Source organism: Rhinoderma darwinii, chromosome 10 (assembly GCF_050947455.1).
Source record: "Rhinoderma darwinii isolate aRhiDar2 chromosome 10, aRhiDar2.hap1, whole genome shotgun sequence".
Taxonomy (NCBI): domain Eukaryota; kingdom Metazoa; phylum Chordata; class Amphibia; order Anura; family Rhinodermatidae; genus Rhinoderma; species Rhinoderma darwinii.
The window spans coordinates 68,762,087-68,785,999 of NC_134696.1; the positions used below are offsets into that span (position 1 = coordinate 68,762,087).

General features: G+C 44.4%; 1 protein-coding gene across 1 annotated transcript in view; it reads right to left on the reverse strand.

Moving 5' to 3' along the window:
* ARCN1 (archain 1 coat protein complex I subunit delta) overlaps positions 1-7,545 on the reverse strand; it is a 76,127-nt gene extending 68,582 nt beyond the window's left edge. Inside the window, exon 1 of the mRNA XM_075840047.1 lies at positions 7,387-7,545. Within this exon, the coding sequence (XP_075696162.1) occupies positions 7,387-7,389 (3 nt within the window). The 5' untranslated portion in view covers positions 7,390-7,545. The remainder of the gene's footprint in view (positions 1-7,386) is intronic.
* Positions 7,546-23,913: the final 16,368 nt, after the last annotated feature.

The following is a 23,913-nucleotide window of genomic DNA, read 5'->3' on the forward strand; positions in this document are numbered from 1 at the left end:
AAAAGTGACCCCATTTTCGAAACTATACCCCTCTAGAGGTATAGTTAGCATTTTGACCCCACAGTTTTTTGGCAGTATTAGTGGAATTAGTCTGTGAAGATGAAAATCACCTTTTTTTTCTGTGGAAACATCAAATTTTTTCATTTTTACAAGGAATAAAAAGGAGAAAAAGCCGCCCAACATTTGTAAAGCAATTGTTTCCGATTACGGCAATACCCCATATGTGGTAATAAACTGCTGATTGGTCCCACTGCAAGGATCAGAAGGGAAGGAGCGCCTTTTGGATTTTGGAGCACAGATTTTGCTGGATTGGTTCAGTGCCATGTCGGGCTTGCAAAGCCCCGGAGGGTTCAAAACAGTGGAAACCCCCCAAAAGTGACCCTATTTTTGAAACTACACCCCTCAAGGAATTTAGGGGTATAGTGAGCATTTTGACCCCACAGGTTTTTTGTCGAATTTAGGCCTCATGCACACGACCGTATTTTTTTGCACACCCGTAAATACTGGCGTAAATACGGGTCCGGTGTCACACGTATTCCACCCGTTTTGCACCAGTATTTACGAACCCGTGCTCGTAAATATGGGTCCGGTGTCACACGTATTCCACCCGTATTTACGAGCACGTTTTTGGCAGCAAAATAGCACTGCACTAATCGGCAGCCCCTTCTCTCTATCAGTGCAGGATAGAGAGAAGGGACAGCCTTTTCTGTAATAAAAGTTAAAGAAATTCATACTTACCCGGCCGTTGTCTTGGTGACGCGTCCCTCTCTTCACATCCAGCCCGACATCCCTGGATGACGCGGCAGTCCATGTGACCGCTGCAGCCTGTGATTGACCTGTGATTGGCTGCAGCGGTCACATGGCCTGAAACGTCATCCAGGACGTCGGCCCGGATGTCGAGAGGGACGCGTCACCAAGGCAACGGGCGGGAGACCGGACTGGAGGAAGCAGGAAGTTGTCGGTAAGTATGAACGTCTTTTATTTTTATTTTTTACAGGATAGGGGATACATGTCTTTTGTTTATGGCAGAGCGGGGAGATACCTCCCCGCTCTGCCATAGTTTTCATTGTAGTCCCGGCGGTAGTTACGCCACTAGGCTGTGGCCTGCAGACCGGGTAGTCCCCTGACCTCGCCTCACCTCGCAACGCTCCCGTAATCACGGGTGAACACACGCAGCCACCCATGATTACGGGAGCCCCATAGACTTCTATGGGATGCCCGTTCCGTTATTACGGCATGAAATAGGGCATGTTCTATCTTTTTTAACGGCACGGGCACCTTCCCGTGAGCAAACGGGAAGGTACCCGTGGCTAACAGAAGCCTATGAGCCCGTTATTGCGGGTCGTAATAACGACCCGCAATAACGGGTGTTTTTACGGTCGTGTGCATGAGGCCTTTGTGGAATTAGGCCGTGAAAATGAATATCAACATTTTTGTCCACTAAAATGTTGCATTTTTTAATTTTCACAAGGGATAAAAGAGGAAAAGCACCCCAGAATTTGTAAAACAATTTCTCCCAATTACAGCAATACCCCATATGTGGTAATAAAGTTTTTTTTTATTAAAAATGAATTAACCCTTTCTGGACTGATCCTTTTTTGCTTTTTCATTTTCGTTTTTCCAGTCCCCGCCTTCCAAGAACCAGAACTTTTTTATTTTTCCATCAATAGAGCGGTGTGAGGGCTTATTTTTTGCGGAAAGACTTGTAGTTTCTATTCACACCATTTAAAGTACCATAAAATGTACTGGGGAAACTGAAAAAAAATTATTTGCAGGCTGAAATTGGAAAAAACTGATTCCTCCATTGTTTTTGGGGGCTTGTTTTTAAGTCTTTCACCGTGCGGTAAAAACGACAACTTTAGTTTTATTCTGCGTCTCAATACGATTACGGTGATAGCAAATAGTTTTCTTTATATTTTACTACTTTTACAAAGAAAAGACTATTTGTTAAAAAAATAATTAATTGTTTTGCATCATCACTTTCTGACTTCCAGAACTTTTTTATTTTTTGGATGAATGAGCAGTCTGGGTCTTTTTTTTGGCGGGACGAGCTGTAGCTTTTATTGGTACCATTTTATGGTACATACATCTTCCTGATCACTTTTTATTACATCTTTTTTAGCGCTAAGGTGACCAAAAAAACAGCGATTTTGGCGGTTTAAATTATTTATTTCTTACAGCGTTCACAATAAATTCCATTTTACTTTATTCTGCGGGTCGGTACGATTGCGGCGCTACCATGTGTATAGTTTTGTTTTTTTTTACGTTTTGCAGCATTTGCACAATAAAATTACGTTTCTGTAAAATAATTTATTTTCTGAGACACCATGTTCTGAGCCGTAACTTTTTTATTTTTCAGTCAAAAAAGCTGTGGGAGGTCTTGGTTTTTGCGGGACGGGTTGTAGTTTTTATTGGTACTATTTTGGGGTAAATGCGGCTTTTTGATCAGTTTTTATTCTATATCGTGGGAGGGGTGGTCACCAAAAAAATATCGATGCTGACATAGTTTTCTGTTTATTTTGTTTGCGGTGTTCCCTCTACGGACAAAATTACATTATAGTTGCCTGACCTCCGGATGCCATCACAAGCATCAGCAGCCCCATACAATTGCATGGGGGCTGCTGATGTGCTACAAACCCCCTAAATGTGGCGATCGCAATCGAGCACCGCATTTAACGGGTTAATTGCCGAAATCAGCGGCGACGAGCCGCTGATCGGCAACACTGGAGTGTCAGATGTCAGGGACAGCTGACCTCCTGGTTCCCGATGCACACCTTGTCGCCGACAGTGTGTATCGGGAACGACACAGAGGCTTCTTGCCACTGACAGGAAGCCTATCAGGACCAGCCGAAGGTTGGTCCTGATGGGCTTCCGTCCATGGCAGACACTGAGGCCATTGTTTGGCTTCCGTTTGCCATGCTAACTATCGGCGAACCCGAAGTCTCAATACATAAGGGCGGATTTACACGAGCGTGTGCGTTTTGCGCACGCAAAAAAACGTGGCGTTTTGCGCACGCAAAAGGCACTTAACAGCTCAGTGTGTCATGATCATATGGTGCGCGGCTGCGTGATTTTCGCGCAGCCCCCATCATTATGACACTATGTTTGTAAACAGAAAAGGACGTGGTGCTTTTCGGTTTTCATTCATACTTTTTACTACTCTTGCGCGAATCACACGCGTCACACGGAAGTGCTTCCGTGTGCCGCGCGCGATTTTCACCCACCCATTGACTTAAATGGGTGCATGATGCGCGGAAAACGCAGAAATATAGGACCTGTCAGAAGTTTTACACAGCGGATTCGCGCTGCGCAAAAATCACTGAGAGTCTGCACTGCCCCATAGACTAGCATAGGTCCGTGCGACGCGCGTGAAAAGCACGCGCGTTGCACGGACGTATTACACGTTCGTGTAAATCCACCCTAAAACATACACATATTCAGTATTGGTGCGGCCTTAACCCCTTAATGACCGGGCCATTTTGCACGTTAATGACCAAGGATTATTTTTTGTTTTTTCACGGTCGCATTCCTAGAGTCGTAACTCTTTTTTTATTCCGTCGACATAGCCGTATAAGGGCTTGTTTTTTGCGGGACGAGTTGTATTTTGTAATTGCACCATTTTTAGATGCTTATAATATATTGATTAACTTTTATTAACTTTATTTTAGGAGAGAATTGAAAATAAGCAGCTATTCCAGCATTAATTTTCACGTTATAAATTTACGCCGTTTACTATGCAGCGTAAATAACATGTTAACTTTATTCTATGGGTCGGCACGATTACGGGGATACCAAATATGTAAAGGTTTTATATGTTTTCCTAAGTTTGCACAATAAAAAGCCTTTTAGAAAAAAATTACTTGTTTTTGCATCGCCGCGTTCCAAGAGCCGTAACGTTTTTATTTTTCCGTCGATGTGGCCGTATGTGGGCTTGATTTTTGCGGGACAATGTGTAGTTTTCATTAGTACTATTTTGGGGTACATAGGACTTATAGATTAACTTTTATTTTATTTTTTATGGGGGGAATGGGAGAAAAGAGAGAATTTTGACGTTGTTTTTTGCGTTTTCTTTGGACGCCGTTCATCCGGCGGTTTAATTAATATGTTCATTTTATTGGTCAAGTTGTTACGATCGCGGGGATACCATATATGTGTATGTGTGATTTGTTTTGACACTTTTACTAAATAAAACCACTGTTTGGGCCAAAAAAGTAGTTTTATTTGATTTTGACTGTAATTATTATTTATTTTTTTCACCAACTTTATTTAACTGATTGACATTTTTTTTTTAGTCCCACCGGGGGACTTCACTATGCGATGTGCCGATCGCATATATAATGCTTTGGTATACTTAGTATACCAAAGCATTATTGCCTGTCAGTGTAAAACTGACAGGCAACCTGTTAGGTCATGCCTCCGGCATCGCCTAACAGGCAGATGCTGAAGGCAGACCTGGGGGTCTTTGTTAGACCCCCGGCTGTCATGGAAACCCGACGGCGACCCGCGATTTGTTTGCGGGGGCGCCGATCGGGTGACAGAGGGAGCTCCCCCTATGTCAAACACATTAAATGCCGCTGTCACTATTGACAGCGGCATTTAATGGGTTAAACTGCCGGAATAGGCGCGCGCTTCGATTCCGGCAGTTGCAGCAGGAGCCACGCTGTGTATAACAGCCGTGCTCCTGCCGCTGATCGCGTGGGTACAGTCTCAGTACCCGCACGATTACAGGACGGATATATCCGTCCTCCTGCGCGAACTAGCAGCTGCAGAGGACTGATATATCCGTCCTTCGGCGTTAAGGAGTTAATAACCATTTATGATGTGTACGTTGTAAAATAATAAAATAAAAACTCTTTCTTTCACTAAGGCCTTATTCACACCAACATGTCCATTTGCACGCGCAAAAAAAACGCTGCGTTTTGCGCGCGCAAAAGTTCAGTGTGGCATCTGTATATGGTGCGTGGCTGGGTGATTTTCGCGCAGCCGCCATCATTATGACACTGTTTTTATGTTTACAAACATAAAAGCAGGAGGTGCTTTTCTGTTTTCATTCATTCTTTTACTACTGTAGCGCGAATCGCTTCCGTGTGCCGAGCACGATTTGCACGCACCCATTGTCTTCAAAACACGGGCAACTATAGGAGATGTCGTGAGTTTCACGCAGCGCACATACGCTGCGTGAAACTCACGACCTGTCAGAACGGCCCCACTTGATTTCCACGAGCGTAGCACGGACGTAATACACGTTCATGTGAATAAGGCCTTATTGTGGGCCACGAAGTGTGATGAATTTAACCTCCATGTGCCTCACAATAGTAATTAACCCCATCATGTACCTTACACATTAACCCATTATGACTGAGACATGATGGGGTTAATTACTATTAATGTGAGGCACATTGAAAATTCATCATCACACCTCGCGCCTCACATCAGAAAATGGAAGAACTTTTTTTTATTTATTTTTTTATTACTGTTTGCAAAGTATCGTTTTGGTATCGAAATCGCAATACTAAACGAAGTATCGATATCGGAGTCCAAATTCTGGTATCGCAACATTCCTACTCAGCACTTCATATGAGAACAAACATCCCCTGCACCACAAAGTTAACTTGAGACTGAACCATTAGCCAACACTGCGTCCCATCCTCATCAGTAAAATCAGAAACCGGTAAGTATAGATAGTGAAACCATCAATCTTATGGACCAAATATTGTAAGGGTATGTTCACACGGCCTATTTTCACCCGTTTACGCCAAAAAAAAAAAATCGGAAGCAGAACGCCTCCAAACATCTGCCCATTCATTTCAATGGGAAAAACAGCGTTCTGATCCGAGGGGCCGTTTTTTACGCGGCCGTTTTGAATAACGGCCGCGTAAAAAAGCGGCCAAGAAAAATAAGTGATAATTACTTGGGACGTTTTTCATAGACTCCATTGAAAACAGCTCCAAAAACAGCCGTAAAAAAAAGCTGCGAAAGTCGCGAGTGGCTTAAAAAACGTCTGAAAATCAGGAGCCGTTTTCCCTTGAAAACAGCATCGTATTTTCAGACGTTTTTTTGAGTTTGTGTGTGAACATACCCCAACTATGAAGGCTGTGCCTCTGTTGGAGTAAAGTTCTGTTCAGCATCTTATACCGGTGTCGTCTGAAGTTCTTGCTGTGCATTTCCTCTGCGGGACAGTAACTAGCCTAAACCCTCTCCCACCCGTTAGGCCCTGTTCACACTGAGTTTTTTTGCAAGCAGAAAATCCTGCCTCAAAATTGTAATCTGCCTGCACACCGTTTGCCGTGGCGTTTTTCGCTCATTGAGCGCCATGGGAAAAAACGCAGTTAAATACACTTTCTCTGCCTCCCATTGATGTCAATGGCAGGTCAGAAACGTAAACGCCCAACGATATGGCATGTCCCTTTTTTTTTGCTCGCGGGAAAAAAAAAACGCCTCCGCCTCCCATAGAAATCAACGGGAGGCATTTTCGGACGTCTTTTGGTGCGTTTTGCGACACGGTTTCCGCGTCAAAAAAACTGAGAACAGGGCCTTAGATGCACAGTACTACAGCTCTAGCCACAGAAAATCATTCCAATTACCTCAGAAATGGACTGGTACGGCTGACGCGAGAAGGGGGAACAACCGTCTCTATAGTCACCTACTCCAATCACAGAAGACGACCTGTGCCCCAAAAGTACCAGCCAACAGAAACGTCACTGACCGAAACTGGTACACGTCAAAAGTGGAGGGGTTGCCCATAGCAATTAGGTAGGTGACCACCGCTATTATCAAAGGTCACCTGAAAAGCAGGCGCTGGAATCTGCCTGGTTGCTATGGCCATTCCTCCATGTTTCCCTTACGCTAGTTTTCATCAGCAGCCAAAGTCAAGTGACAACTTTCCCCTACAGGATTGTATTAGGAGCGCCCATGCAGCTGCCTCCTGTAGTGCCCCACAGGTGTATGCCAATATAACCTTCATGTGAGATATGGGTATGCCAGCTGAGAAGAAAAAAAACACACAAATCACAATCACTCGACTTCAATCACTTAGAACAAGTGGCAGTGGCCTGGCTGCCCTCAGGGAGAATGGGGAAGGGACAGTCCTTAGCTGTGTCCCTCTGTCTAATCAGTACAGGTGTGAGCAAAGCGTCGCAGCACAACATTACAAGACGCAGACACAAGCAAAAGACGCAGCACAACATTACAAGACGCAGACACAAGCAAAAGACGCAGCAACAACAAGGCTCATACGTGGAAACAACGATCAGACAGGGGGACCGACCCCGGCCCCATCTAGACACTAATCACTGACTCTGCTCGTCCTGCCCGCAGACCTGTCCCATCCCCGGTACCATCACCGCCACACAGCCCTGTACACACCGCACCGCGCACAATTCTCACCATTGTTGCGGGAGTTCAAGCCGGGTACTGGGCCTGTCCTGCTGATTGGCCTCCGACGGTCCTCCGCACAATATGGCAGCACCGGAGCCACGTCTTCAACAGGAAGCTGCGTAAGATCCGGGAGGAGGCAGAGTACAGGCACGTCCAAAGTAGGAGGCGAAAGCTGACATACTTGAAATGGGATCTGCCCTTCCTGCTGCCAGTAAGCTGATGTGTCATTACAAGGAAGAGAAGTGACGTCCAGCCACATGACACAACCACAGCCATAGCAACACATGACAAAGAGCGAGATACACAGGTGTTGTGTGCGGATATTAAGACGGGTTCTCACAATTCCCCTCAATAGTAAACTTTGTAATATACTACTCTTTGAAATCTTGCTCTGGTAACCCCCAACCTCCCCCCACACACCCCCGGTCCCTATTATTTTTTCGTTTACACCCTGGCGCTAAGACGTGTTGCCCAATACAATGTTGCATGACCACAGTGACCAATTGCTTCCTCAGGCCGTTGCTTCACTATGGGTAAAACGCCATTACAGAAGGGCCGCGGTGTGACAAAGGGATTGATTAGACTTCCCGCACATTTTGTATAGTTGCTGCAGAATTTCTAGCTGGATTTTCCGCAGTGCACTACAGTAGCAGCAAAGTTCATGAGATGTTAACAAAACTTATCCCCACTGGAAAGAAAACCGCAGAAAAGACTTACGGAAATTGACCTGCGGTGCGGATTCTGCATTTACATCATGTTAATTTTTGCTGTGAAAACTCTTAGGGTATGTGCACACGAGAAGTGGCTTTTACGTCTGAAATTACAGACTGTTTTCAGGAGAAAACAGCTCCGTCGTTTCAGATGTAATTGCTCCTCCTCGTATTTTGCGAGGCGTCTTTGACGGCCGTAAATTTGATCCGTTCTTCATTGAATTCAATGGAAAAACGGCTCAAATTACGTCCAAAGAAGTGTCCTGCACTTCTTTGACGAGGCAGTCATTTTACGCGTCGTCTTTTGACAGCGACGAGTAAATTACAGGTCATCGGCACAGTACGTCGGCAAACCCATTCAAATGAATGGGCAGATGTTTGCCGACGCATTGGAGCCGTATTTTCAGGCGTAAATCGAGGCATAATACACCTCGTTTACGTCTGAAAATAGGTAGTGTGAACCCAGCTTAAAGAGGCTCTGTCACCAGATTTTGCAACCCCTATCTGCTATTGCAGCAGATCGGCGCTGCAATGTAGATTACAGTAACGTTTTTATTTTTAAAAAACAAGCATTTTTGGCCAAGTTATGACCATTTTTGGATTTATGCAAATGAGGCTTGCAAAAGTCCAAGTAGGCGTGTATTATGTGCGTACATCGAGGCGTTTTTAATACTTTTACTAGCTGGGCGTTCTGATGAGAAGTATCATCCACTTCTCTTCAGAACGCCCAGCTTCTGCCAGATCACGCTGTGACGTCACTCACAGGTCCTGCATCGTGTCAGACGAGCGAGGACACATCGGCACCAGAGGCTTCAGTTGATTCTGCAGCAGCATCGGCGTTAGCAGGTAAGTCGATGTAGCTACTTACCTGCAAATGCTGATGCTGCTGCAGAATCAACTGTAATACACGCCCACTTGGACTTTTGCAAGCCTCATTTGCATAACTACAAAAATGGTCATAACTTGGCCAAAAATGCTCGTTTTTTAAAAATAAAAACGTTACTGTAATCTACATTGCAGCGCCTATCTGCTGCAATAGCAGATAGGGGTTGCAAAATCTGGTGACAGAGCCTCTTTAAGGAATTTTCACACGGTAAATGCGAACAGATAATTCTGCATCGATTATACACTGTGTACAGGGGCAGGGGCATAGCTAATGGCTCATGGGCCCCGATGCAAAAGTTCTTATTGCCCCCCCCCCTCGCGCAAACTTATCATGGCCAACGGTCCGCAGCTTTCAGCTGCATCGCTGGGTCTCCTAAGTGACCCAACAATGCAGCACTAGCAGTCAGGGGCATCACTAAGGACTTAAAATGGCAGGGGAAATAGCCCCAATACATATGTGTCCCCCCCAAAAAAAAATGTATGTGTGTATAGGAGACAGCATAGCATATCTATAGCCCTACGACCCTATCAACTATGGCTAGGATTAGATACAGTGGCTCAGCAGACAGTATCACACATAATAGGATTAGATACAGTGGCTCAGCAGACAGTATCACACATAGGATTAGATACAGTGGTTCAGCAGACAGTATCACACATGATTGGATTAGATATAGGACCCAGCAGATAGTATCACACATGATAGGATTAGATACAGTGGCTCAGCAGACAGTTTCACACATGATTGGATTACCGTATATGTCGGCGTATAAGACGACCCCCAACTTTTACCCTTAAAATATAGAATTTAAGATATACTCACCATTTCGTGCAGGAGCGCTTCACTATGGCCATCGGCGGCAGGACCCAGGACTCTCTGTCTCTTTGAACTCGCGCATGCGCAGATAGGCTGCTTCATCGCGCGAGATCTGAGAGGCAGGGAATGAGAGGAAAGGGCGGGCCAGAGGATCTTACAGAGATGTTCCCTGGCGGCTAATACCGGCTTCCCTCAGATCCGTGGCGGATTCCGTGCATCCCGGGAGCCTGTGTACCGGACTGCAGGCTCACAAGGTAACACACAACCTGTGTGTAGACAATATGTAGACTAGGGATGTCACAATACCAGAATTTGGACTTCGATACCGATACTTCGTTTAGTATTGCGATTTCGATACCAATTTCGATACTTTTGCCAACAGTAATAAAAAAAAAATTCTTCCGTTTTCTGATGTGAGGCGCGACGTGTGATGAATTTTGAACGCGCCTCACATTAATAGTAATTAATCCCATCATGTTTCTCAGTCATATTGGGTTAATGTGCGAGGTACATGATGGGGTTAATTACTATTAATGTGAGGAACATGGAGGGTAAATTCATCGCACCTCGCGCCTCACATTAATAAGTGAATGAAAGCCGTGTTTATTTCATTTTTTTACAGCGTATACATCATAAATGATGCAAAAACATTGTTGCCATTACTGAATGTGTGTATTTTATGTATTGAGACTTATTTTAATGTTTACTGTAAAAAAGGTGAAGGTGTATTTTTTTTAAAATTTAACAATACTTTGTTTTTACTTTATTTTTAAACTTTAATGTACTGACATATATCAGATATGTGCCAGTACATTAACCTGTGGACGGATAATACACAGGCAGTTGTTAGGACATACTTGGGTATGTCCTAACAACATGAAATATGGTAAGACAGCCCTGGGGTCCGTCAATAGACCCTGGGCTGTCTGCCCATATATGGTATGGCCCTCGATCGCGTCACAGGAATACCCTGTGACGCGATCCAGGGGCATCCCCCCTTCTCACTTTCCCCTGAATGCTGCAGCCAGCTGTGATTGCAGCATTCAGGGGAATAACGGCTGAGATGAGCGGTTTCTCTGATCTCCGCCGTTATAGAGCGGGGCTGCGGCTGTGTAATACAGCCATTGCCCCGCTCCTGAGGTGATGCGGCCGGCGCTGCACTAATGAGCGCCAGTTCAGGCACTGAAGACAGAGCATGGGGGTGTTTTGTAGCGCGCCCGCCATGTTCTGTCTCCAGTGCCGCCGCTCATTAGTGCAGCGCTGGCCGCATTGCATCATCCTGACCCCGCGAACTTATCATGACTCAGGAGCGGGGCTGTGGCTGAATTACACAGCCGCAGCCGCGCTCCCATACATTCATGTGTTACTATACTGAGCTGTGCGGCTGCAACGTGCATCCCTAATGTAGACAATATCCGGCATATAAGACGACCCCACACTTTTGACAGTTTTTTAAGGGTGTAAAAAGTCGTCTTGTACGCCGATATATACGGTAGATACAGTGGCTCAGCAGACAGTATCACACATGATTGGATTAGATACAGGGCTCAGCTCACTGACATTGCGGCTCCAGCGCTGGACCCAGGAAAAGTACGAATAATAATTTTGCTTCTTTATGTGTTACTGATTATTTTTGTGTGTTTGTGTTTTCTTACAAGTTCGGTTGTTGGACTTCGGATACGAGGACTTCAATGTCAGCGTTTTTTTATTCTCAATAAAATGGTTAATGAGGGTTGTGTTTTTTTATTTCAATAAAATATTTTTTCTATGTGCTTGTATTTCTTTAAACTTTATTATCACCGCCTTAGTAGTGGCCGCTGGCTGATTGACAACCTCCATTACTAAGGCGGGGCTTAATGTTAGCCGGTGCAGAGGCTACACTAACCCCCATTATTATGCCGCTACCCACCGCCACCAGGGGTACTGAGAAGAGCCGGGTACAAACCAGTACCCGACCATCTGTAGTGACGGTAAGGCACCGGGGCGGCCGCAGGCTGGTAGCATTAGGCTGGGGAAGGCCATAAACAGTGGCCCATACCCACCCCGGTAATGCTAGGCTGTTGCTGCTGTGTTGTTTCTGGCTGGTTATTAAAATTGTGGGGGACCCCACATCGTTCTTTCCAATTATTTTTTATTTTATTTTTTTAAAATGATGTGGGGTCCCCCCCATTTTTCATAACCAGCCAGATACAATAAAGCAGCAGCAGCCTAGCATCACCAGGGGGGGAAGGGCCACTGTTTCTGGCCTGTCCCTGCCTGATAATACCAACCGGCGGCTGCCCCGGTGCCTGACCATCACTACAGATGGTCAGGTACTGGATCGTACCCGGCTCTTCCCAGCACCCCTGGTGGCGGTGGGTACCGGGGTAATAATGGGGGTTAGTATTAGCCTCTACACCTCAGCCGGCGGCCATTACTAAGGCGGTAGTAATATAGTTTAAAAAAAAAAACACAAAGACATAGAAAAAATATTTTATTGAAATTAAAAAAAAAACACACACAACCCTCATTAACCATTTTATTGATAATAAAAAAAAGCCGGAATCGAAGTAGTCCTGGAATCCGACGTAGTCCAACGACAGAACCTGTAAGAAAACACACAAAAAACGATTAGTAACACATGTGTTAGGCTTAGATACAGGGCCCATGTGTGATACTGTCTGTGGGACCCTGTATCTAAGCCTACCACAAGTTAGGCTTAGATACAGGGTCCAGCAGACATTAATCTTATACAGTATAAGATTACTGTGTGCTGGGGCCCTGTATCTAAACCTACAGTGTGGTAGGCTTATATACAGAGCCCAACAGACAGGATCACACATGGGCCATGTATCTAAGCCTATAATGTAATTGGCTTAGATACAGGGCTCAGCAGACAGCACCACACAAGCTGTGATCCTGTCTCATGGGCCCTCTAAGCCTGCTACATCGTAGGCTTAAAGGGGTTATCCAGTCCCTAAACATTGATGGCCTATCCTCAGGATAGGCCATCAATAGCTGATGTGTCCGGGGTCCGTCTCCCGGGAGCCGGCCAATCAGCTGTTTTGAAGGGGCCGCAGCACTCGTATGAGAGCTGCTTCCCCTTCATTTCACCACTCGCTCACACTGTGAATCGTCGACACGGATTCACAGTGTGACCGGAATGAAGGGGAAGCAGCTCTCGTACGAGTGCTGTGGCCCCTTCAAAACAGCTGAATGGCCGGCTCCCGGGAGTCGGACCCCGCCAATCAGCTTCAGCAGTCAGGGATACTAATCTTACCTTCCTCTTCAGCTGCGGCGGAAGTTCTGTCCTCTCGATGTTGTGCGCGGCGCATAGCGTTGTGACGTCATGCGCTGCGCACAGCGCTGTGACGACAGGACCTCCGCTGCGATCCGGAACCAGGAAGGTAAGTACAGTCAGTTACTATAGAAACGGGCCCGCGGCCCGAGTTACTATAGTAACTTTTTATTGATGTGGTGCGGGGCGCCGTGGGCCCCACTGGCTTCGGGCCCGGTCGCAATTGTGACCGCTGCGACCCCTATAGCTACGCCACCGTACAGGGGGCCTTACTATAGTTCCACATGGAGTTGTAAGCAACGGGCACAGTGCACGCTTTATTCATGACTAGGGAGGCGCTGACTTGAATTTGCAAGTTATTGGCAACTAAGGCCGGATTCACACGAACGTGTTCAGTCCGTGATATACGGTCCGCAGGTCCGCCGCATTTCCCGGACTGAGCACACTGCAGGGAGCTGGGCTCTTATCGTCATCGTTATCTATGACGCTAAGATTCGCGGCCTCGCTGCTGGAAAACTGTCCCATACTGAAAACGTGTTTTCAGTACGGGACAGTAGTTCCGCGGAGAGGCAGTGACTCCTAGCGTCATAGATAATGATGATGCTAAGAGCCCAGCTCCCTGCAGTGTCTTCAGTCCGGGAAATGCGGCGGACCTGCGGACCGTATATCACGGACTGAACACGCTCGTGTGAATCCGGCCTAATATTGTTGGTGTAAGTTTAATACTGGTGCCAACCAGCTGTATTAGTACTGACACCGCCCGCCCCAACATTACCCCCAGTTAACTTGGGCTGGTCGTTTACTAGTTAGGTGACAACCTTACCTATCATCCAACCCTGATGCTGGGGAGCGCTTTCCTGCACTTGGAGGCATGGGAATCTTTTTCCTAATGGAAAATCTAGCTCTGCCCAGGCTAATAAACAGCAAAAAAAAAAAGGAATGTCCTCAATTGTCCCAACCCCCTGTAAACACCCCCAGGATAATCACAGGACCGCAGAAACGCCATTTCCTATTGCCTATAGCATAGAGAGCATTGTGAGATATTTCTCAAACATATTTTTGGTTTCTGACCATGTCTTATTTTCAGAACCCCACTCATCTGGCTCTAATTCCTGGTTTCACTTCTTAAGTATCTCCAGGCAACCACTTGTGAAAAACGTAACGAATGGCATCCGTTTTTCACTCAAACCCATTGACTTCTATGGGCTAGTCTTGTGTGAAAATTGGACAATGATAGAACATGATGTAATTTTTTTTCATTACGGTAAGATGGTCCGTGAAAACAAAAATGACATCTGAAATGGCCCATTAACGCTAATGTGAAAACGCATGAGCATTTAGTAAATGCATTTTCATGGGATCATGTGGACATTTAACCCCTTCAGGACCAAGCTCATTTTGGGCTTCAGGACCAGACCCATTTTTTCAAATCTGACATATTTCACTTTATGTGGTAATAACTCCGGAACGCTTTTACCTATCAAAGCGATTCTGAGATTGTTTTCTCGTGACACATTGGACTTTATGATAGTGGAAAAATGTGGTCGATAAATTCAATATTTACCAGTGAAAAACACCAAAATTTTGTGAAAAATTGCAAAAATTAGCATTTTTCTAAATATAAATGTATCTGCTTGTAAGACAGGCAGTTATACCACACAAAATTGTTGCTAATTAACATCCCCCATATGTCTACTTTAGATTGGCATCGTTTTTTGAACGTCCTTTTATTTTTCTATGACGTCACAAGGCTTAGAACTTTAGCAGCAATTTCTCACATTTTCAAGAAAATTTCAAAAGGCTATTTTTACAGGGGCCAGTTCAGTTGTGAAGCGGCTTTGAGGGCCTTATATATTAGAAACCGCCAAAAAGTCACCCCATTTTAAAATCTTCACCCCTCAAAGTATTCAAAACAGCATTCACAGGAATTAAAGCAACGTAGAGGTGAAATTTTAAATTTCATTTTTTTTTTTGCAGAAATTCATTTTTAATCTATTTTTTTTGTAACACAGAAGTTTTTACCAGAGAAACGCAACTCAATATTTATTGCCCAGATTCTGCAGTTTTTAGAAATATCCCACATGTGGCCCTAGTGCGGTAATGGACTGAAGCACCGGCCTCAGAAGCAAAGGAGCACATAGTGGATTTTGGGCCTCCTTTTTATTAGAAAATATTTTAGGCACCATGTCAGGTTTCAAGGGCTCTTTCGGTGCCAAAACAGTGGAAATCCACTAAAAGTGACCCCATTTGGGAAACTACACCCCTTGAGGAAATTATCTAGGGGTATAGTGAGCATTTTGACCCCGCAGGTTTTTTGCAGAAATTATTGGAAGTAGGCCGTGAAAATAAAAATCGTCATTCTTTCAAAGATAATGTAGGTTTAGCTAATTTTTTCTAATTTCCACGAGGACTAAAGGAGAAAAAGCACCACACCATTTGTAAAGCAATTTCTCCCGAGTAAAACAATACCCCACATGTGGTTATAAACGGATGTTTGGACACACGGCGGAGCTTAGAAGGGAAAGAGCGCTATTTGGCTTTTGTAGCTCAAATTTAGCAGGAATGGTTTGCGGAGGCCATGTCGCATTTGCAATGCCCCTGAGGTACCAAAACAGTGAAAACGCCAAAAAAGTGACTCCATTGAGAAAACTACACCCCTTGAGGAATCCATCTAGGGGTGTAGTGAGCATTTTGCCCCCACAGGTGTTACATAGATTTTATTAGAATTGGGCAGTGAAAATAAAAAAAATCCTTTTTCTTCAATAAGACGTAGCTTTAGCTCCAAATTTTTAATTTTCTCAACAAATAAAGGAAAAAAAAACCCCAACGTTTGTAAAGCAACTTCTCTGGAGTACGGCAATACCCCACATGTGGTCATAAAACGCTGTTTGGGCACACGGCAGGGCTCAGAAGGGAAGGAGCGCCATTTGCTTTTGGTGTACAGATTTTGCTGCATTTGGTTTCTGGGCGCTATGTTGCATTTGCAAAGTCCCTGTGGGACCAAAACAGTGGATCCCCCCCAGAAGTGACCCCATTTTGGAAACAACACCCTCAAGGTATTCACCTAGGGGTGTAGTGAGCATGTTAACCCCACAGGTGTTTTGCAGAAATTCGTGTGCACACGATGTGGGAGAATGAAAATGGGAATTTTTCCTTAGATACGCCAATATGTGGTGCCCAGCTTGTGCCACCGTAACAAGACAGCTCTCAATTATTAAGCGGTGTTTCCCTGTTTTAGAATCACCCTACATGTGGCCCTAATCTTTTGCCTGGACATTCGACAGGGCTCAGGAGTGAAAGAGTACCATGCGAAATTGAGGCCTAATTTGGCGACATATAAAGTATTGGTTCACAATTGCAGAGGCTTTGATGTGAAATAATAAAAGAAACCCCTGAGAAGTGACCCCATTTTGGAAACTGCACCCCTCAAGGCATTTATTAAGAGGTGTAGTGAGCATTTTCACCCCACGTGTCTTTTCTATAAATGATTGCGCTGCGGAAGGTACAAATTAATTTTTTTTCCTAGATATGCCAATTCAGTGTCAAATATGTCGTGCTCAGCTTGTGCCACTTTTTTTTTATATACAGCGTTCACCGTACGTTATAAACTACATGTTACCTTTATTCTGCGGGTCAGTACGATTCCGGCGATACCAAATTTATAGAACTTTTTTATAACTTTTTGCACAATAAAATTACTTTTGGAAAGAGAATGTATTTTTTCTGTCGCCAAGTTGTGAGAGCCATAACTTTTACATTTTTTCGATGGAGCTGTGTGAGGGCTTGTTTTTTGCGAGACGAGGTAAAGATTTTTTAGGTACCATTTTTGGACACATGCGACTTTTTGATCACTTTTTATTTCAATTTTTGGAAGACAGTGACCAAAAAAACAGTAATTATGGCAGTGTTTTTGAGTTTTTTTTACGGCGTTCACTGCGCTGGATAAATAACATAATATTTTTATAGTTCAGGTCGTTACGGTCGCTGCGATACCAAATATGTATGGCTTTATTATTTTTTTCTATAATAAATGACTTGATAAGTGAAAAAGGGCGATTGTGTTTTGTGTTATTATTTGAAACTTTTATTGTATGTTTTACAACTTTTATTTTTACTTTTTTTACACTTTTTTTTACACTTTTCTTTAGTCCCACTAGGGGACTTGAATGTCCAACTGTTTGTTTGATGTTCTAATACATTGCACTACCTATGTAGTGCAATGTATTGGAACTGTCAGTTGTTCACTGACAGCAAGCCGATCAGGCTCCGCCTCTGGGCGGGGCCTAATCAGCTTACGTAATGGCAGACAGGAATCCATTGTTAGGGCTCCTGTTGCCATAGTAACAGTCGCCAGCCTTGCCATCGCATGGCAAGGCTGCCGATTTAATACAAACCTCTAGGATGCAGCGATCACAATGGATCTCTGCATCTAAGGAGTTAATGCCAGGAATCGGAGCTAGCTCCGGTTCCTGGCGATAGATTGGGGTGTCCGCTGTAACATACAGCGGACACCCACTGCTGATGACGCCGGCTCAGCTTCTGAGCCGGAAGCTGAGGCGGCGCCATCTTGCCGATGGTACCGGAAGCCTCCTGGGCCTCGCCGACGACGGGGCATAGGAGGATTCCATTGCAGGCTGATCGGGAGGTAAGCATTAGCCCTCCGATCGCCTTTGCAGCCACCGGCAACCCAGCGATCACGTTGCTGGGGTGCCGGTGGCTATAAACTCCTCACATGCTGCGATCTCTATTGAACGCAGCATGTGAGGGGTTAATCGGTCGGATCGGAGGCTAGCTCCGGTCCTGGCCGATACATCAGGGTGCCAGCTGTAACATACAGCTGTCACCCGTCGGTGATGTCGCTGGCTCAGCTCCTGAGCCAGCTTCATCTCCATGACGTACAGTAACGTCAAAATGCGGTAAGACACCAGTTTTAATGACGTTAATGTACGTGATCCGGCGGGAAGGGGTTAAGTGTTTATATTCCTATCATGGAAGGACATGGCTTTCCCTTTTACATGAACTTACCCGGGTCATTGGGAGGTCAACAGTGCTTGGTTACGTATAGGTTCCAGAATATTTTGAAGTACACGCGGTTGTTCCTGATTGGCTACAAGTGTTTCGAGCGGGAGAGTGAACCCCCTTATAAGGAATGAAAATCAGCTGTTCCCCCTGTCTTCACCAACTTTGGTTATTCCAGGATGGATGCGCTATTGGGAGAGCTAGTATTGAAGGTGGAAACCAGCGGTGGTGAAGAATGGCTAAGGCAGTGTTTGGCTGCTACTCCCGGGATGTTTCGACAAGCGGAAGAAGCATCATTGGTAACGGAATTGCGTATACCATCTGAGATATGAGAAGAGTAGCCGGCGCAGCGCGAGATGGAAGAGGCAGGTCAGAGACTTTCAAAGAGGCTTCCAAAGACGACGGGATCCTATTACCCATCAGAGGGGAGGCCATTACTAAGGCGGTAGTAATAAAGTTTAAAAAAAAACAGAAACATAGAAAAATAAATTATTGAAAAAGAACCCCGCACACAACCCTCGTTAACCATTTTATTGAAAATAAGAAAAGCCGGCATCGAAGTAGTCCTCGAATCCAACAACCAAACCTGTAAAAAACACAAACACAAAAAAAAACAGTAGTAACACTTAACCCCTTACCGCACCAGGACGCACCGTTACGTCCGGTATTGAAGTGCTTTAAGGCACAGGGACGTACCGGTGCGTCCTGGCTAAAAACTGTCAGCCTGTCAAAGGACAAGGTGACAGCACTGTGCCGTCAACTGTTTATGACAGATGATCGGCACAGTAAGACGGCAGGGGACCATTCACAGCGGTCTACTGCCGGCGATTGCTGTGATTGGTCAGTCAAAGCAGACTGACCAATCACAGCTCCATGACGTGTGTATGTGATGGCGCTGGCTCAGAAGCTGAGCCAGCGCTATCACCTCCGGGTATCGGCTGTGCAACACCCCGCTGTAACGGCCAGGACCGGAGCTAGGCTCCGATCCGGCCGATTAACTCCTTCGATGCATCGATCAACGCGATTGATGCATCGAAGTGTCTTGTAGCCTGTTGGCAACCACGATGGTTGCCACGGGCGCTGGTGTCAGCTGTTTGTCACAGCTGACATCGTGCCCTAACGGCCAGGACCTGAGCTAGGCTCTGATCCGGCCGATTAACCCCTTAGATGCAGCTTTGGCTGCATCTAAGTGATTAGATCGTACCCTATGGTTGCTAATGACAACCATCGGCACCCGCAGGTGTTCCGATGGTTGCTATGGCAACCGTAGCCTAACAATCGCTTCCTAGTACGGAAGCTTATTAGGCCCCGCCGGGAGGCGAAGCCTAATAGGCTTGCTGTCAATGAATAGCTGACAGCTCTAATACACTGCACTATGTAGGTAGTGCAGTGTATTAGAATAGTGATCAGGGCTTCATGCCTTCAAGTTCCCTAGTGGGACAAAAAAAAAAGTTAAAACAAGTTAATAAAAATAAGTTTCATGTTAAAAAACACTATAACAGCCTTTTTTCCTATAATAAGACTTTTATTATAGGAAAAACCAAAAAACATAAAAAAAAGTACACATATGTGGTATCCCCGCGTCTGTAACGACCCAAACTATAAAAATATCACGCTATTTTACCCGTACGGTGAATACCGTAAAAAAAATTAATAAAAAACGATTCCAGAATCGCTTAGTCACAACCCCTCGCAAAACAGAATAAAAAAAGGGATCTAAAAGTTGCATGTACCCCAAAATTATACCATTAAAAACTGCAGCCCGTCCCGCAAAAAACAAGCCCTCCCACCACTTTTTTGACGTAAAAATAAAAAAAGTTACGGTTCTCAGAATATGGTGAGACAAAAAAAACATTATTTGAAACAAAAGAGATTTTATTGTGCAGACGCTGCAAAACATAAGAAAAACTATATACATATGGTATCGCCGTAATCGTACCGACCCGCAGAAAAAAGTAAAATTGTCATTCATAGCGCATGGCAAACGCCATAAAAAATAAAATAATAAAAACCATCAGAATTGCAGGTTTTTGGTCGCCTTGCTTGCCAAAAAAATGAAATACAAAGTGATCAAAAAATTGCATGTACCCCAAAATGGTACCAATGAAATCTACAGATTGTCCTGCAACAAATAAGCCCTCACACGGCTCCGGTGGAGAAAAAATAAAGACGTTTTGGCTCTCAGAATATGGCGACGCAAAATGTGCAGAGTGTCCAAAAGCAGATAAGATTGGGCACCATTTATCAGTGCGACACTGACCACACATCTGTGGATAATTATTTATTTACCCCATTATTATACCCTCTTATTATACCCTGATGTACTCCGCACAGCTTACATATGCCCCCACATCATAACTGAAATACCAGCAAAACCCCGAACAAAACAACTAGCGAGCAAAATCCACGCTCCAAAAGCCAAATGGCGCTCCCTCCCTTCTGAGCCCTGCAGCGTGCCCAAGCAGCAGTGTACGTCCACAAATATGGCATCGCCATACCCGGGAGAACCCGCTTAACAGTTTGAGCTATTTGTCTTCAGTAGCACGAACTGGGCACAAAATATTGTGCACTAAAATGGCACATACCTGTGGAAATCCACTGAGCATTCATTGTTAATAGAAAAAAAACCCTGTGTGGTGAAAATGCCTTCATGGGTGCAGTTTCCAAAATGGGGGTCACTACTTGGGGGTTTGTTTTACTATTTGACCCCAGAGCCCTGCCATTGTGGGCTAATGCTGCGAAAATCACCATAATAGGTCTCACATGCGCCTTTCACTCCTAAGCCCTGTCATATGTCCAGGCAAATGATAAATGCCTTGAGGTGTGTAGTTTACAAAATGGGGTCACTTCTCAGGGTTTTACGCTCTACTCTGGTACCTAAGGGAGCTCTGCAAATGCGACATGGCGCCCGTACACCAGTCCAGCAAAATCTGTGCTCTAAAAGCCACATGGCACTCCTTCCATTTTGAGCTCTGCCATGTGCCCAAACAGCAGTTTAGGGCCACACATGGGGTATTGCCGTTTTCGGGAGAATTGGGTAACAAATTATGTGTTGTTTTTTCTCCTATTACCCCTTGTGGGAAAAAAAATTGGGTGCAAAACGACATATTTCTGGGGAAAAAAATAATTTTTCATTTTTACTGCCTCATTCTAATACAATCTATGAAACACCTGTGGGATCAAAATGCTCAGTACACCCCTAGATGATTACCCTGAGGGGTAAAGTTTCCAAAATGGAGTCACTTCTCAGTGGTTTCTACTGTACGGGTACTTCAGGTGCTCTGCAAATGCGACATGGCGCCCAAAAAACAATCAACCAAAATCTACATGCCAAGTAGCACTCCTGTCATTCTGAGCCCTGCGGTGTATCCAAGCAGCAGTTTATGACCACATGTGGGGTATTGCCGTACTCGGGAGAAATTGGTTTACAATTGTTGGGGCGCTTTTTCTCCTTTATTCCTTGTGAAAATGAAAACAATTCAACATTTTAGTGGAAAGAATGTAGATTTTCATTTTCACTGCATAATCCCAATAATTCAGCAAAAAAACTGTGGGGTCAAAATGCTCACTATACCGCTAGATAAATTCCACGAGGGGTGTAGTTTCCCAAATGGGGTCACATTTGCCGGGTTTGCACTATTTTGGCCCCTCAGTGGCTTTGCAAATGTGACATGGGGCCGCAAACCATTCCAGCAAAACTTGAGCTCCAAAAGTCAAATGGCGCTCCGTCCTTTCTAACTTCCGCCATGTGTCCTAACAGCAGTTTATTACCACATATTGGGTATTGCTGTGCTCAGAAGAGTTTGCTTTACAAATATTGGGGTGTTTTTTCTCCTTTATCTGTTGTAAAAATGAAAAAATCTGAGCTAAAACTACATTTTATTAGAAAAAATTTAGATTTTCAATTTCACGCCATAATTCCCATAAATTTAGCCTAAACCGTGTAGGGTCAAAATGCTAACTAACCCCCTAGAAAAATTCCTTGAGGGGTGTAGTTTCCAAAATGGGGTCACTTTTGGGGAGTTTCCACTGTAATGGTCCCTCCAGGGCGTTGCAAACACGACATGGCACAGAAAACCATTCCAGCAAAATCTGCGCTCCAAAATCCAAATGGCCCTCGTTCCCTTCTGAGCCCTGCCGTGGGTCGAAACAGCAGTTTATTACCACATATGGGGTATTGCCGTAATCGGGAGACATTGCTTTACAAATGTTGGGGTGCTTTTTCGCCTTTATTCCTTGTAAAAACTAAAACATTGTATGTTTTTTCAGAAAAAAAGTAGATTTTCATTTTCACAGACCAGTTCCAATAAATTTAGCAAAAAACCTGTGGGCTAAAAATGCTAACTATACCTCTTGAAAAATTCCTTGAGGGGTGTAGTTTCCAAAATGGGGTCACCTTTGGGGGGTTTCCACTGTTTTGGCACCACAAGACCTCTTCAAACCTGACATGGTGCCTAAAATATATTCTAATAAAATAGAGGCCCCAAAATCCACCAGGTGCTACTTTGCTTCTGAGGCCTGTGTTTCAGTCCATTAGCACACTAGGGCCACATGTGGGATATTTCTAAGAATTGCAGAATCTGGGCAATAAATATTGAGTTGCGTTTGTCTGGTAAAACCTTCTGTGTTACAGAAAAAACTGTATTACAAATGAATTTCGTAAAAATAAATTGAAATGTGTAAATTTCACCTCTACTTTGCTTTATTTCCTGTGAAATGCCTAAAGGGTTAAAATACTTTCTGAATGCTGTTTTGAATACTTTGCAGTTCTTAAAATGGGGTGATTTATGGGGACTTTCTAATATATAAGGCCCTGAAAGCCACTTCAGAACTGAACTGGTCCCTGAAAAAATAGCCTTTTGAAATTTTCTTGAAAATGCCAGAAACTGCAGCTAAAGTTCTAAGCCTTGTAACGTCCTAGAAAAATAAAAGGACGTTCAAAAAACGATGCAAATATAAAGTAGACATATAGGAAATGTTAACTAGTAAATATTTTGTGTGGTATTACGATCTGTTTTACAAGCAGCTACATTACAATTTAGAAAAATTTCTCTACATTTTGGTGTTTTTTTACAAATAAATATTGAATTTAACGCCTAAATTTTTTCAGTATCATAAAGTACAACATGTCGCGAGAAAACAATCTCAGAATCGCTTGGATAGGCAAAAGCATCCTGGAGTTATTACCACATAAAGTGACACATGTCAGATTTGCAAAAATCGGCTGTGTCCACAAGGCCAAAACAGGCTTAGACACTAAGGGGTTAAAAAAGCAAAAGAATTATTATACTTACCTTCCTGGGTCTGTGACCGTTAACGAAGCAGTGACAGCTCTATGCTCTCATTGGTTAATTTACATCACATGGTCCCAGGTTATCCCGGGTCATTGGCCTACTTTTAAAAGTAGGACAATGAACTGAGGTGATGGACACCACGTGATGTAAGCTAACGAATGAGATCTTAGACCTGTCACTGCTTAGTTTACTGAGACTTGGGAGAAGCGCACGATCATCCGACAAGCGGCAGAAATTTGGCGCATCATGTGCGCCACTAAAAAAAACCTAGTTCCGGGACTCCTTCAGATACAAAGGAGTCCCTGCAATAGGAGTTATTAGCGGTCATTCACCTACTTTCAAAACTAGGTGAATAATCGCTAGTAACCAGGTAAGATCCTGTTCAAATCTGCGTTCGGTATTCAGTTGTGCTGCTCCGTCAGAGGAGCAGCACAACGAAATGCTGGAAGTGCAAACGACAACCGATGCCCAACGGAACCCATTGACTTTAATGGGTTTCGTTGGGGTGTCTGTGGTTTTACTAGAAACAATAGT